General features: G+C 45.9%; 5 protein-coding genes across 5 annotated transcripts; 3 read left to right on the plus strand and 2 right to left on the minus strand.

Moving 5' to 3' along the window:
* Positions 1-166: 166 nt before the first annotated feature.
* Positions 167-4315, plus strand: V865_000659 (uncharacterized protein; the record flags this gene model as incomplete). Its single annotated transcript, XM_066224489.1, has 24 exons — positions 167-411; positions 482-652; positions 706-758; positions 813-953; positions 1008-1086; positions 1147-1339; positions 1401-1629; positions 1686-1702; positions 1752-1830; positions 1884-1953; positions 2005-2096; positions 2151-2226; positions 2292-2445; positions 2505-2585; positions 2651-2658; positions 2719-2833; positions 2892-3010; positions 3069-3135; positions 3190-3315; positions 3374-3415; positions 3476-3540; positions 3596-3791; positions 3868-4161; positions 4262-4315. The coding sequence occupies 24 exons, from the start codon at positions 167-169 to the stop codon at positions 4313-4315; spliced, it is 2766 nt and encodes a 921-aa protein (XP_066080586.1).
* Positions 4316-4591: 276 nt separating this feature from the next.
* V865_000660 (uncharacterized protein) lies at positions 4592-5974 on the minus strand (the record flags this gene model as incomplete). The annotated part of the gene is made up of 6 exons (XM_066224490.1): positions 4592-4795; positions 4858-5075; positions 5173-5504; positions 5569-5679; positions 5745-5820; positions 5878-5974. 6 exons carry the CDS (start codon positions 5972-5974, stop codon positions 4592-4594), a joined length of 1038 nt encoding a protein of 345 aa, XP_066080587.1.
* A 644-nt stretch (positions 5975-6618) lies between these two features.
* Positions 6619-7951, plus strand: V865_000661 (uncharacterized protein; the record flags this gene model as incomplete). Its single annotated transcript, XM_066224491.1, has 4 exons — positions 6619-6771; positions 6834-6868; positions 6925-7465; positions 7547-7951. The coding sequence occupies 4 exons, from the start codon at positions 6619-6621 to the stop codon at positions 7949-7951; spliced, it is 1134 nt and encodes a 377-aa protein (XP_066080588.1).
* A 131-nt stretch (positions 7952-8082) lies between these two features.
* V865_000662 (uncharacterized protein) lies at positions 8083-12950 on the minus strand (the record flags this gene model as incomplete). The annotated part of the gene is made up of 10 exons (XM_066224492.1): positions 8083-8114; positions 8171-8370; positions 8435-8749; positions 8805-9454; positions 9505-9763; positions 9813-10003; positions 10053-11561; positions 11782-12034; positions 12124-12767; positions 12810-12950. The coding sequence occupies 10 exons, from the start codon at positions 12948-12950 to the stop codon at positions 8083-8085; spliced, it is 4194 nt and encodes a 1397-aa protein (XP_066080589.1).
* Positions 12951-13357: 407 nt separating this feature from the next.
* V865_000663 (uncharacterized protein) lies at positions 13358-14612 on the plus strand (the record flags this gene model as incomplete). Its single annotated transcript, XM_066224493.1, has 3 exons — positions 13358-14070; positions 14119-14356; positions 14430-14612. The coding sequence occupies 3 exons, from the start codon at positions 13358-13360 to the stop codon at positions 14610-14612; spliced, it is 1134 nt and encodes a 377-aa protein (XP_066080590.1).
* Positions 14613-14821: the final 209 nt, after the last annotated feature.

Here is a 14821-nt window from a genome sequence, read left to right on the forward strand (position 1 = left end):
TTCACCTTTGATCACATTTCTTTTGACTTGTGTCACCATATCATAAAACGATCTTGACGACACCTTAAACGATTCTGACACTGTTCATCAACTTAATTCAAAGACATCGGGTATAACTCAAGTCTTCTGTGATAAAACCAAAACTCACAGGTAGGGATTATACATAATGAGTCATCACGATCCGTTCCACGACCAGAATCAGCAGCGTAACCGATTTACACCTTCACCTCAACCTTCGCAATATCCACCTTCCAGCCAATCTCAGGTCTATCCACCCGCACCTTATAGCTATGAGGATGGAGGAGACATGGGATACGGAGGGAGAATGGGAGGAGGAGTAGAGATCAATGGACAACACATGCCCTGGGTAGCTGGAGAAGAGGACGATGAGCTGAAACCTCTGACATCTGAGTGAGTTTGCTTTCCGTTCCATTATGATGTGTCAGGATAACGCTCATTAGTACCGGTTTGCTCTACCCAGTCCTAATGCGTCAACCACTTCCTTCCTCCCTCACTCTCCTTATCAGAGACCCCTCAGCGATATGCCATCGACCAACTCGGTCGGAGCGGATTTCATGCGTCGTCAGACTCTACCTAGAAGAGGTGTAACAGTCAAGAAGATCAAGTTGACCAAAGGAAACTTCATCGCTGAGTGAGTATCTGAGCTGCTATTCTCGAGGAAGAATGTACTGAAAAGGCTGGTAGTTATGCTGTACCTGGACCAGTGTCAAGCTCCGTTGAGGATAAGTGGATTGCTGGTAAGTTGATTGACCGCTCCTGTTGCCAGTATAGCTTAGTGACGTTCCCATTAGGTAACAAGTCCAACGAGTTCTCTCATATGCGATACACTGCGGCTACCTGTGATCCAGATGACTTTACACCTGAGAACGGATGGAGATTGAAGACCTCTTCGTATAACCGAGAGACAGAGCTCCTGATTGCCATTACCAGCTGTAAGTCCTACCCTGTCTACTGCATCAGAAATACCACTAACAGAGTGCCATCAGACAACGAGGATAAGATCTTGTATGCTCGCACATTGCACAATGTCATGTTGAATATCAGAGATATCTGCAATACCAAAGCGTGAGTTCACAGATCTGATTTATCACAACAAACATCTACAGGACTGATACCTGCCCGTAGTTCTAAATTCTGGCGAAGAACAGCTGAAGAGGGTAGACCAGGATGGCAAAGGATTGTAGTTGCGTTAGTCGCTGATGGTTTAGGACCCATGGATAAACAAGTTTTAGATGTACTTCAAACGATTGGTGTCTTCCAAGATGGTATCCTGAAGAAAGAGGTGGATGGTAAAACTACTGTAGCTCATATCTTTGAGGTATGTAGTATATGTCCTCAGTCTGAATGTTTCGAGCTGATATTTCTTTGGGCGATGCCAGTATACCACCCAACTATCTATCGACGCTACTCCTCAATTGGTCCAACCCCATCCTGGAGATGCCAATAATCTCGTTCCTGTGCAAATGATCTTTGTGCTCAAAGCAGAGAACTCCAAGAAAATCAACTCTCACAGATGGTTATTCAACGCATTGGGTAGACAACTAAATCCCGAGATTTGCGTGTTATTGGATGCCGGTACCAAACCTGGGCACAAAGCTATTTATCACTGTAAGCTCCATCGAGATCAAGATGCGGACAAAGCTGACTTGATACGATATATGTAGTATGGGAAGCTTTCTATGTAAGCCAGTTAGTTCAGGAAGTGATCTGTGTACTGATAAGCGATGTAGAACAACCCCAATCTTGGTGGAGCTTGTGGTGAGATACATGCGATGATCAAAGGTGGAAAGAAACTGCTCAATCCGCTTGGTAAGCGATTCCCATCACACCATATTGGGTATAAGAGCTGATGCGAGTCCCAGTTGCCGCTCAAAACTTTGAGTACAAAATGTCAAATATCCTTGACAAGCCTTTGGAAAGTAGTTTCGGATAGTAAGTCTAATTCTACCTCAGCGAAGCATCCTATTGATATTCCCTTTTCAGTGTGAGCGTATTGCCCGGTGCATTCTCTGCTTATCGTTTCCGAGCTATACAAGGAAGACCCCTGGAACAGTATTTCCATGGTGATCATACAAGTGGGCACAATAATATTTGGTTTAGGTGATGGATTACTAATCACTTTGATGTAGTGGCTGCTCGTCTGGGAAAGAAGGGTATTTACGGAATGAACATCTTCACCAAGAATATGTTCTTGGCTGAGGATAGGTATGAAAACTAATTCCTCTATTCATAATGCTCTTTCTTGCCTATGCTAACGTGTTATTTCGCAGAATCTTATGTTTCGAGCTGGTCGCAAAAGCCAAGGACAGATGGGTTTTACAATACGTCAAACCTAGTAAAGCCGAAACGGATGTTCCAGAGCAAGCTGCTGAGTTGATCAGTCAAAGAAGAAGATGGTTAAATGGTTCATTCGCTGCTTCTGTTGTGAGTATCGTTATACTAGTACATGTCTGACGATTGCACAAGCTGACTCTATTGTGTAGTACGCCCTCATCCACTTTTTCCGATTGTACAAATCTGGCCATGGACCTATCAGAATGCTGTTTTTCCACGTGCAAGGACTGGTGAGTTGCGTGGTTTGACGAAGTTTCCCATACATGAGCTGATGCATTGACTTTCAACTGCTCAGTACAACTTGTACGTCATGTCAACTAGCGTGTTGTCAAGTCATAGCCGTTGACCTTTGCCACAACATAGCTTCAATCTGATTTTCTCCTGGTTCGCCTTGGCCAATTTATGGCTCACATTCTCCATCATCATCAACCTCGTCCCTGCTGGTTCCAATATCAATCTATTCGTTACTGCTGAAGTCGTGAGTCAACGGTACCGTGACTGACTGTGATTTTTACTGATGTGCTGCTATTGTACAGACTTACTGGGTCAACTTAGTTTTGATGTGGATATATATGGCTTTCTTGATGCTCCAATTCGTACTCGCTTTGGGTAATCGACCCAAAGGAGAGAAAGGGTTATACATTCTCACGCTATGGTGAGCAATTTCTCAATCAACCTTAGCTGTTGTTTAGCTCATCTTATATGCATTTTAGGGTCTTTGCTGTCCTGGCTACCTACCTGATCGTCTGCTCAGTCATTCTATCCGTTGTCGCATTCAAAGTACGTGATCAAACCTTTCCTGGTCAATTAGTATAGCTAATAGTTGTCTTACAGGGAGCTCTGAGTGATCCAGGAAACATCGGTCAGAAACTCGCTAATCTCTTCAATGCTACGAACGGTGTATTGGTTGCTGCTGTCATGTCGACGATCGGTATTTACCTCATCGCGTCCTTCCTATACGTGAGTGGTCATATGATGACGCTGTGGTATTTTCCAATACTAACAAATGCGTAATTAGCGAGATCCATGGCACATGTTCAGTTCTTTCCCGCAATATATGGTGAGTTCGACTTCCACCGAGGAGTACCAGAAGATACGGGCTAATGTTATCGAATTACAGCTTTTGGCACCTTCTTTCACCAATGTGCTTAATGTTTACGCTTTCTGCAATCTGCATGATGTCTCGTAAGCTATCCTGGATCCACCTGTGAATGTTTACTATGCTAATATCCTGGGTCAGATGGGGTACAAAGGGTTCCGATAAAGCGGAAGCTCTTCCTGCCGTTTCATCAAGCAAAGAGAAAGGCGGTGATGCAGCTGTGGTGGAGGAACCTCAAAGGAATCAAGATGAATTGGACGAATCGTTCAAATCGGTAGTACAAAGAGCTGTGGCACCATACAAGAATGAGGAAAAGGAGGAGAAACCAAGTATGGATGTGAGTGGATCTTCATCCCACACCACCTGTTGTGAGGACTAGCTAAATGTGTGTGTGTGCTCTTGTTGGGCTACAGGACGAGAACCGTACTTTCCGTACTCGTCTCGTAGGATTCTGGTTACTCTCCAACGCCGGTTTAGCTATCTCCATCCAAACCTTAAACGGACTGGATACTACTAAAAAACTCGTCGAGAAATGTGTACCGGACGATTACGATCCTTTCTCTGGAAACGTTACTGTCCCAATGAACGGCACATGTATCGAGAACGCTTTGAAGTTCAATACGGTGGAATTGCAAAACAAACAACAATTTTATTTCCAAGCTTTACTTTGGGCCACTTTTGGTTTGAGTATGGTCAGGTTCTTAGGAGTGAGTACATATTGCCATCTTGCTTTCATGTAGTATAAGATGAGATCTTCATTATTATCTTTTGTCGATTTCTGCTGATGCCGAATGACACACTACTTAGTGCTTGTACTATTGGACTGCTAGACAACTCGGAAGATGTTGTAGACGAAACTAGACTTTCTGTTTCCCTAGAATCCAACGAAATCTGTATATACATATGAACAAAATCGAATTACGCTGCTTTTATCCCCATAGTCTGCCCATATCCATCACAAGGAGATGTATCTTGTTTCTATGCGGAAGCAGGAATGGCAACAGTGCTTTAATTATTTACACATACATACCCATTAAGTATCGCTGAGATATTTTGACGCTATGAACATATCTAAGATATTTAGGCATCATCTATTCCATGCCCTTTTTGTATTTTGGTTGTATTCTCCCGGATTATCTAATGTGCATCACCTACCAACCAGCTGAGCATAGCAGGTAAACCCATACCCAAGACTAACAATAAAGTACGTTCGTATTTGCCCAATTGCGGTTCTTGACTTTGTTGACCATTTGGATCACCCGATTCGACATGAGAATGATGATCGTGTGGATGAGATGAGAGAGGTTGAATGACTGTCGCTACGTATAAGAAGGATCCTCCCTATTGAAAGCAAGAAGAATCATTAGCGTGCGATCGCCGTGGTCCTATGAATTTTAACTCACCGAGAAAAGCAGAGCTATCCCAGTCCACCATCCGATAGCATCCACATCACCTCTATGGCCTTGACCTAAATTAGCAGAGCCGAAAGCTCTGATCAGGAGGTATGTTAATATGGCTCCGAATGGTGCAGCAAATGAGAATATGATTAAGCGTTTCCTGATAGCTGTGTGGGCGAGGTTGAGAGATAGAAGTGTGGTAGTGAGACCTAGAGCAGTAGGACCTGAGAGTAAAAAATAAGGTCAACGTTTTGACCTGGTAATTTATTTGATGTACATAAAAACGCATAACAACACTTAGTAATATGATTTTCCACTTACCTTTATGTACCAGAACTGCCAGGAAAATGATCAGACTCAAACTACCGTTCCCCGACAAACTACTTGCACCTAAAGCGATACCATCCGCAGCACCATGAATGACCATACCCAAAGTAGCGTTCAGTCCATGTACACTGCCACTCAGTCCGTCGGAGTCATCGTAGTCGTGTACGTGCAGTTTCTTGGGTTTGGACTGTAATGGAGTGTGTGAATTCATATGTTGAGGTGATGGACGGTGCGCGGAATCTATCGAAGCTGCGGGAGAGTGAGATCGAGAAGAAGGTGGGGAAGGAGGTGGGGAAGGTGAAGGATGGGGAGTGAGAGTCTCGATCCTATGGAGTGGATGAGAAGTTAGAATTGTCGACGACGATAACACAAGATCGTACTGAAGCTTACAGGAGCATCAACGCAAAACCAAGTAACAGACTGATTCCAGTAGCATGTATAGCACTCTCATCGTGTCCTTGACTCTCGGTGGGTAAGGCATCGAACAGGGTTGATACTCCTCTGCAGCCGCATTGAACATGTCAGCTGTGACTTAGGCACCCCATTTGAAGTCGTGGAAAGCTTACTCAGGTATAATGATAGTCAGAGCTGCACCGACCAACAAACCCATCCCGAGAACCGATATCATCTTCAACCGTCTTCCTGTTTCCAACTCCTTTGTCAGCCCTTTTTCGCAACATGTAGATTGACTTTACTTACCAGTCGTAGCGGATTTGATCCACAATGGTATACTGCCGACCACAAAACTCGCTATGAACATACAGGCGCTCTGGCCCAGAAGAAGGAGCATACCCATCTTTGGTGTGTTGCGTTGGTCTGAAGATGAACAGTAGGGTTGTAACAAGGTATCCGACGACAGGATACGAATATGTATGATATATGATGGTTATACTGATATGATGTAGGCTGACGGGAGTTATTGATCAAGAAGCTAGTGACGGTGATCGGAGCGATCGTAGATGATGTTGAGCAAGGGAGGAAAGAGGACTTGACGGTTAGTGATGGGAGCTAGGTGGGGTGGGAGTGAGACAAACTAAGATATATATATCTGAAGTGTTGATCGCGAAAGGATGGATGCTGGCGAGTGAAGAGAAGACGGGTGGGAATCAAAGGAGATGATCGGTGAGTGATCTATATTATTGATATATCTTGATATCTTGTAGTTGTATCATCATTTGAGATATCTTTGATGTGATTCAAGGATTCATGCAAGGACAGATCGACGTAATTTAGCCTAGCCGATGGTCATTACCACGTGGATATATCCCTAGATAACCTCAGCACCGAATCCATCCACCATATAAGTTGGAATCATCGTGCCATTAACAGTCTCTCTCGACTCATACATTCACCTATGCATAGACAGACCATTTCGCTCTATCACATACATATATACCAGCTCAACCGAGCAATTCCCTGCAGATAAACAAAACCATCAAAATGGTTGCGCCATCAAACTCACAAGGTTTCTCTACTGAGAGCTATTTCCAGACGCAGAGACCACCGACCGGTCTGAAGGAGAAGAGCGACAAGATGCATGATTTCGTGGAAAAGTGGAAAGCGGTCAAAGGAAAGAAGGTAGTGCTAGTCACTGTGGGTGTTATCTCAGATCTGATGTGTAAACGCCATACACACACTGATGAACAATTATTCAGAGTGGTGGGACTACCGTACCTCTCGAGTCAAATACGTGAGTATACCATATCCAGACATTATGACCATAAGCTGAGGGAATGAGACTCTTAGTGTTCGATTTCTTGACAATTTCTCAGCTGGTACAAGAGGAGCTACATCGGCAGAATACTTCCTATCGCAAGGATACGCTGTCATCTTCTTACACAGATTACATTCACTACGACCCTTCTCCCGACACTATTCCCATTCCTTGAATCCATTCTTAGATCTCTTATCTATCGTTCCTTCCACGTCAGACTCGAGCTCGTCAATAGTGGTATCACCCGAACATACAAAATCGCTTTTACCGATCCTCCAAGCATACCATGAAGCTCAATCATCCGGATCACTCCTCAGTGTGGAATTCCAAACGGTCAATGATTATCTATGGTTACTTAAAGCTGTTACAGCATCTATGGCGAGTCTAGGTAGGAGAGGGATGTTTTACTTGGCAGCTGCTGTATCAGATTTCTTCTTGCCAGAAGAGAAAGTTGCGGAACATAAAATTCAGTCAAATAAGGGAACTTTGAGTTTGGAAATGGATCAAGTGCCAAAGGTGTTGAAACCTTTAGTACAGGAATGGACACCAGAGGGGTATATCGTTAGCTTCAAGGTGAGTCAGACTAGCTTAGAAGTGTCATTTTCGCATTTCGACTCAGGTGTAAGTACTAATTGAACATCGTCAATATTGCAGCTTGAGACGGATCCTCAACTGCTCATACCCAAATCTCGAGCAGCGCTATCGCGATACGGTCATCAACTGGTGATAGGAAACGAACTACATCGACGTAAATACGAAGTGGTATTTGTCGAGCGAAATTCCCATTCGTCCAATGCTCGACCTGAGAAGGGAAGTGGGGATGATAGGATAAAAGGAACCGAAACTCCACCCATCGTAGAATCTGCCGAATCAAACAAACTCGACGTCAACGGTTTGGTCCAGAAGGAAGAGTACCAAGAGATGTGGCTGAGATTGGATGATCTTAAGGATGGGGCCGCCGTGGCAGGAAAGGGTAGAGATGGTGAAGTTGAGATTGAAGAATTGATAATTAAGGAATTGCTGGATAGACATCAACGTTGGATTGATGCGAAGGAGTAACTGTTCCAATGCTGAAGATCTCAAAAGCCGAATAAAATGAAAAGGAAAGGTTGTAGGAAAAGAAGTACAAAAATAGACATTTAAATCATACTATGCATTGGTTATCTATACTCGTTTCTTTCTATCCCTTCCTAATCATCTTCATAATTACCTAATATTTCAGCTGAACATCAATCATCATCAGCGGTGATCTTTGGACTAACCTATAGATTCACTCACCGTCATCATCAATCGGCACACTCCTATACGGTGTCCTACTAGCGAAGAGATTATCGAGGAATGGAACGTTCCGCGTCACCCATGCCCAGCCTTCTTGTCCTAGAGCAATGAGGAAGATGGGTACGGAAGCGATGATAGACAATACGCCAGCTGCAGGTGAATCGTCTCCAAATGCACGATGCTCGCCGAGACGGATAGCCCTGTATCGTGTGACAAACGTCAGAAATGACAGTACGTATACAAATAAGTGTTGACATGACTCACCCCGGTCGACTCCCTTTGGTCCAGTAGTACCAGCCGGCCAAACCAGCGAATGCAAATGGAATGATGGCTATCGAGCCCCAGAATAATCCACCAAGTCCACCTCGGAGTATCAAACCAGGACATTCATGTCGTTTGCCTCTGTCCGGTCTCTCACCACCTTCACAAGATGAGTAAGGTATCTTTCGGTATTCGGTCCTCTCGTACCAATAATCGGTCGTTCCATCACATTGTTCGTATTCAGTATCAATAGACAGCGGTGAAGCGCCTTCGACGAGAACACAATTCCCGCTGGCATCTCGTCGGTAATTGAACTCGCTATGGGGAAGTCAGCATTGAGCTAAAACATCAGTAAAGGACACGTATGACTCACCATTCGAAATCTGCTGGAGTGCAGGTGCAATTCCTAACGATGGTCTTAGGTTGATTCACCCTTTGACCGATGTAACAGTTTCTGTCCCTGATCCTTCGGTGGTACATGGTCTGTCTTCCAAACAAGCAGTTCTCTTCTCTACCTTCACTTGGTGACCAGAGTTGGAAATCATCATGATTGGGATCCTCGATACTAAGCTCGCATTTGATGTTCGTGATAGCGGAAAAGTCGAGGTGGACAAGGATCGATTTTTCGCCTTGTCCAGGCACGTTACCAATAAGCAGGAATCGCCGGCTGGTATCATCTGGAACAGTTTGTATAGTCTTGATTCTAAGGGTTTGACCAAAAGCGTATTCTTGCCATGTCAGTCCTTCGTCGGTGGTGTACAATATGTGATCGGTAGCCTCTTCGTCATTGACTAAAACTAGGATAGATCCAGAATCACCAAATTCCCATATATGAGCATCTTTGTGTACTTCTTCCCAAGTAAAGCCACCATCACGGGTCAAGAAGACATCCGAGTCGGTATATGGCGCAAGTTCTTCGCCAACGTTGCCAACAGCAAGCATCAGGCCGACAGCCGAAGGACTACTGTACGTGGCTTTGGGATCTCGCCTCTCGGTGTAGCCGTGTATTTGCAATGAGCAGGACTGGAAATAACGTATCAGCGAAGGTCAGAACAGGGAAATGAAGGACTCACAGTGGATGTACAGTCATACTCTTGACCTAGCGAATCTTTTGGTGGAGGGTTCATAGGTTTCCAAGTACCTCCATCATTATGCGTAATTCGAGATTGCAGCTTCTTCTTTCCTGAGATATCTGCTTCTTTGGGATTGGCAACGATATTGATCACGGCGATTCCGTCAAGGCCCAGCATCTTCTCAAAGTCAACATATCCAGCGGTGTTTCGGTTGACGTATTCGACAGCGAGATTATAGTAAGTACCGTTGGAGTTGGACCTGCAAGATTTGTTAGAGCAATGTTGTAAGCATTATGGATTACACTCACTTGAAGATGCTACCCCATTCTTTGCTAGTATCCGAGTTCATAGTGACATGCAAGAATACCGAGTCGGTGTTGCTCTCGAGGATAGTATAAGCTCGATTCTCGATCTTCATGGAAGGAGGGAATTGTCCTTCTGAGAAGTGATAGCCATCGAGAGAGACTTGAAGGGATAGGGTGCCGGCCATCTCGTTGAGCTACAAATGAATCAGCTTTGACAGTGGCTATGAAAAGCTGATAACATACCTGAGCAACCAAGAGATATTCCGAAAAACTAGCAAAACCAACTACCGCGTCAAAGAGCTTGATCTTCTTGGAATAGTAATTCGCACCAGCGATCAGTTCAAGGGGGTTGTAATCTCCGCCTAATTGCGAGCCCTTCTTGTTCTTGTACGATTCGCAGATGATCTCTCTTTCATCGATCTTGAGTCTAGCATCTCTAGCCCAAGCGCAATTACGCACGTATTCCTCGATCTTCTTCCATCGTCGTCCATGGTCAGTGGAGTAGTATGCTACAGCGCGACAATTGGTCGATAGTGTATCAGCACAGTTGATCGCACCGGTATAAATGAGCCAGTCGGACTTGGTCGGGTGGAAGTCGAGGATCGGTATGCCTAAATTATTGGGCACTTCAGGTGCAGTAATGACATTCCAAGAGCGGCCATAGTCGGTGGTATGGTATATACGATTGGAGTCGGTGAGGAGGTACGCTCGTTCGTTCGCAAACGAGTGCATGGTTACGCCCAGGAAAGCCTCTTTCTCGTAAAGTTGCTTCCAAGAGAAACCTTCATTGCTCGATTGCCAGACCGTACCATCGCTGAGTTGAAGGAGTATTGATTGGGATCCAGGGAAATACTGGTGTTGAGTGATGACCGAGCCAAATTCATGGGTGACATGAGAAACTTTTCCTTCCTTGGGTCTGGCAGCGGAACAATCCTTCATGATAGGGCTGTCCTTAGCTTTGTCCGATCGATTCTCGCAAGTGTTACCGGGAATCTTTCGGTACCCAGATGAGCCTAAATACTGGTCATCGGCCTTATTGCAAGTACCAGCAGGGACAGGTTCAGGACCGACCGGGACACATTCACCATCTTGACGGACGTAGTTAAAGTCGCACTCGTAATCGTCATCGGTACAAGCACAATTTTCCTCATGACCGATAGGATCTTCGAATTTGTGACCAACGTAACATTGAGCATCGAGCTTTCGCCTTTGATACCACTGCTTATGACCCATAAGACATTCCTTGCCTTCTTCGCTTCGAGCATACCATCTTTCAAAGTCAGAATTGGTGCATTGCCGAGTCTGAACTGGAGCAAAATCGAGGAAGATGAGAGCATGTCGACCACCTTTGCCAGAGTCTCGACGAGGGAGGGTACCGATGAGTAAGAATTTCTGGGATGTGGAGTCAGGGATGGTGGTGAGGACCAGTCCTCGGACGGTCACACCAAGGTCGAGTTGGGACCAAGTAGCACCGCCGTCGTAAGAGTATTTGACATTATCGGTCGGTTCTTCGTCATCGACGATGACCAGTACACTCCCCTGATCTCCGAATTCGTACTTGTGAGCACCTTCTTGGACCATTTTCCAAGTGAGACCGGCGTCAGTGGAGAGGAAGGTATCACAGTCTTCGTAGGGAAGCAAGCTATCGCCGACAGAGCCAACAGCCATGACGTAACCGGGAGCGGTGGATGAGAAGACTCGACCGATGTTATGAGGGGTAGTGACGGAGTGTACGTGAAGGGAACAAGATTCCTGAAAATTAGCCTCGTCAAACATCAAGGTGACTCACGAGATTTTCACGATTACAGCTCCAGTCGTCCCCGTTGAGATGGGTAGGCGGAGCTTTGATTAATCTCCAGCTGGAACCATCATCATACGTGATTTTACTCTTAATCTTCTTAGCCTCTCCCCATCCTACAACCTCTTCTCGATTCGACACAACATTGGCAATGCCAACACCTTCTAGACCGACCAGCTGCTCGAAATCTACGATACCGTAGTCGTTTCGGTTGGTATCTGGTAACGCTTCAACGAAGTAGGTGCCTTCGCTTGATGAGACGAAAAGAGTACCGATATTGGCAGAAGGGGAAGTGAGGATGTCAACAGCGATGGAATGAGTGGTCGACTCGACGACAGTATAAGCATTTTCTTTGAGATCGGGAAGAGCGGAATGAGGGAATTGGGTTTGTCGCCATTCCTTGCCGTCCGTGGAGACATACAAATGCCTAGAAGATCAGCGATATTCCGGACTTTGTGAGCTTACATTGGATCTCCGCCTGCTCTCTTTGCTCCTTCACCATCAGATACCTTCAACGCTGCTACCATGAATTTCGATACCACCCCTAAACCGACCACTCCCCGAGCTCTTTTCCCTATACCTAGATCGACAAACTTCTTATTCTCGTACCAATCGTCGGACGAATATAGCCTACTCTCCTTGTAGCTATGCATTCCACCACCTCCGGGCTTGTTGCTAGGATCGAAGGCGACGCAGAAGATGAGGGACTCGGGTGCGTTGACGAAAGCAGGGGAAGATCGGGCGAAGAGACATTGGGATGTTTGGGCGAGTAAGAGTTTGGCAGGGGATCGGAAAGCATCTTGTGTATAGTATGTTTCGTCCCAGCAGGATTTACCACCTCCCCATTTACCTAGACCAGTATCTTCGCATGCACGTCCTTGGAAAAGGATCCAGCCATCTTGCTCCGCATGGAACGATAGCATCGAAGCACCAAGACTTGCTTCTCGAGGTGTTTCGAAAGACTGCCAACTGTCTCCTTGGTTGTAGGTGACCCAGTGGGTTGTATCTCTTCCGATTATGAAAGCCATCTTGTTGTTATGAGGATGATCGATAAGGCGGACCGCTTCACCTTCTTGAGGACCGCTGATCGGTGACCAGGTTTTACCCTCGTCAGGCGATCGCATGACTGCGAGTCGTACCGGATCATGGAAGAGGACGACCTATTCTAGATCAGCGTTGGCATGTTATGATGGTACACTCACTGGAGTATCATCGAAGTAGAACAGTCGGTTGGGTAGGTTTTCTATCCGAGTGACCGTCACCTCTGGATCTCCAGCTGAAGCGAGAAGGGGGAGTATCAGGCATATCAGAAAATTGAGTATGAACCGAGGGGTATATGTCATTGTCGAAGTCGGTCGTTGCGAGTCATAAGATACGTTACAGTCGACCCCTTCTACCTATATACTATTCTGCTTCCAATGATATAATGTGGATAGTGGAGAGAATAAAGGATTGAGACTGCTTTGTCTTTCTCTTTACGCTATTACTGTTCAAATGTCAATGACTGTGCTACGCGTGTTTGAGTGCTAATCGTCATTTGCCATCTGCGATTCGTGTATGAGCTGAATCACTATGAGTACTACCCAGGACTCGGTGGCGATCACCGCTGACAGCTACAGCCACGCACCTAGATAAGTTCCCCACTTAAGACCCCCTCTGCAATACTCGAGTGCTCGTAAGGTGGAGGGAGGACTGAAATGTTGATTTGGATTGCTCTCAACGTTTAGATCGATAGTCTTACTAACCCACCATGTTCAAGACCAGCATAAGAGCGATACATACCCGAGCACAGACATTCTTCTCACCGACGCCCGAGTATGTCAGCTCACACCTGGGTACCACGACCGATGCCTCCATCTTCCTCCTCTCCACTTCTTTGCAACACCTGCCTCAGCACCTTCAAGTAATACAGAAATATCTACCCAACTCGATCGGATCGTTCTCGATAACACCACCAGGGCATGAATCGACTCTGTCCATAGCTACTTTCTCTGACGATGCACGTATATTCCGAAGCGATTTCACGGGCCGACCTCCCGCTGAGGTAGGTCGATATCAGCGACCATCAACTCAGCGGTCACAGAGAGAGGAAGATCTGAAAGGAACTGGCCAAGGGCAAGCGGAAGCTCTGTTAGCTGGTGAGGGATGGGCAGGAATGTGGAAGGGCGAATCGAGTGAACAGCGTATAGCAGAGCTGGAGGGAGTCACGGCGGAAAGCTTCCTACTTCTCACCGATGGAAGACCAACACCGGTTCTGAAAGCGTTAGATGCGATGTACCCTGCTGCTTCTAAAGTAGGCATACTCACTGCCGCTACACCTTTCATAACGAACAGACCATACACTCTGCTTCATAATGGAAATATATATCCTTCGGGATCACTGGGACTAGCGTTCAAGTCACGTCCCAAGGTCAACCTCGATTTTGGTCTCACTCCGATGACAGAGCCGGCTGTGATATCAGGGTGAGTCAGAATGCTCTCAGCTCTGACAACTGCTGATTCCTCTTCCAGTGCCCAAGGGAACATGTTGTTATCCATCGAGGGTACCAACTCAAACCCTACGCAGGTGCTCATTGCTGCGATACAGAAAAGAGGCGGAAGCGGTATAACGAAGGAGGAAGACTTCTATCTGGGTATATTGGAGAATGGTGAAGTACAGCAAGTGGTCAAGATTCTAAGTGGAGATCCAAGTCGAGGAGCTATGTCTTTGGATATGGAAGATTCATTGTTACCTGGTCAAACCATACAAGTGAGTTTCATCATCGGTTACACCGCTGATAAGTCAGTTCATGCATCGGAAAAGCGCCGTTTCGATCCCTCAGCCCAGATCGGGCACAATTACATTTTCCTCACTTGGTCGTTCTGACGAAGAGGGTGAGGTGGGAACCGGCTCACCCCGAGTAGTCGATGGTTTCTTAGGACTGAGTGAAGGAGGTTTCATCTACTCAAACCCCATTTCATCGATATGTACCGCACCTGGAGCGGTGATCACCGCCTCGTGGTAGAAGTCATAGCATGCATCGTACACATCTGCCATGGCCGTCGCTGTTGCTGTCCATAAAATCTGTATGCCGCATACTCATACTACTTCTTTACTTCACCTCTTCCGTACAATAGTCGATCATCGACCACGACCAAGATCCGAGATTGTCACATCTCGGATTTCGGCAAATTGGTACCACGTGACAACTGACGTCGGTCAAATCCGAGCCCA

The sequence above is a fragment of the Kwoniella europaea genome, chromosome 1 (assembly GCF_036810445.1).
Source record: "Kwoniella europaea PYCC6329 chromosome 1, complete sequence".
Lineage (NCBI taxonomy): Eukaryota > Fungi > Basidiomycota > Tremellomycetes > Tremellales > Cryptococcaceae > Kwoniella > Kwoniella europaea.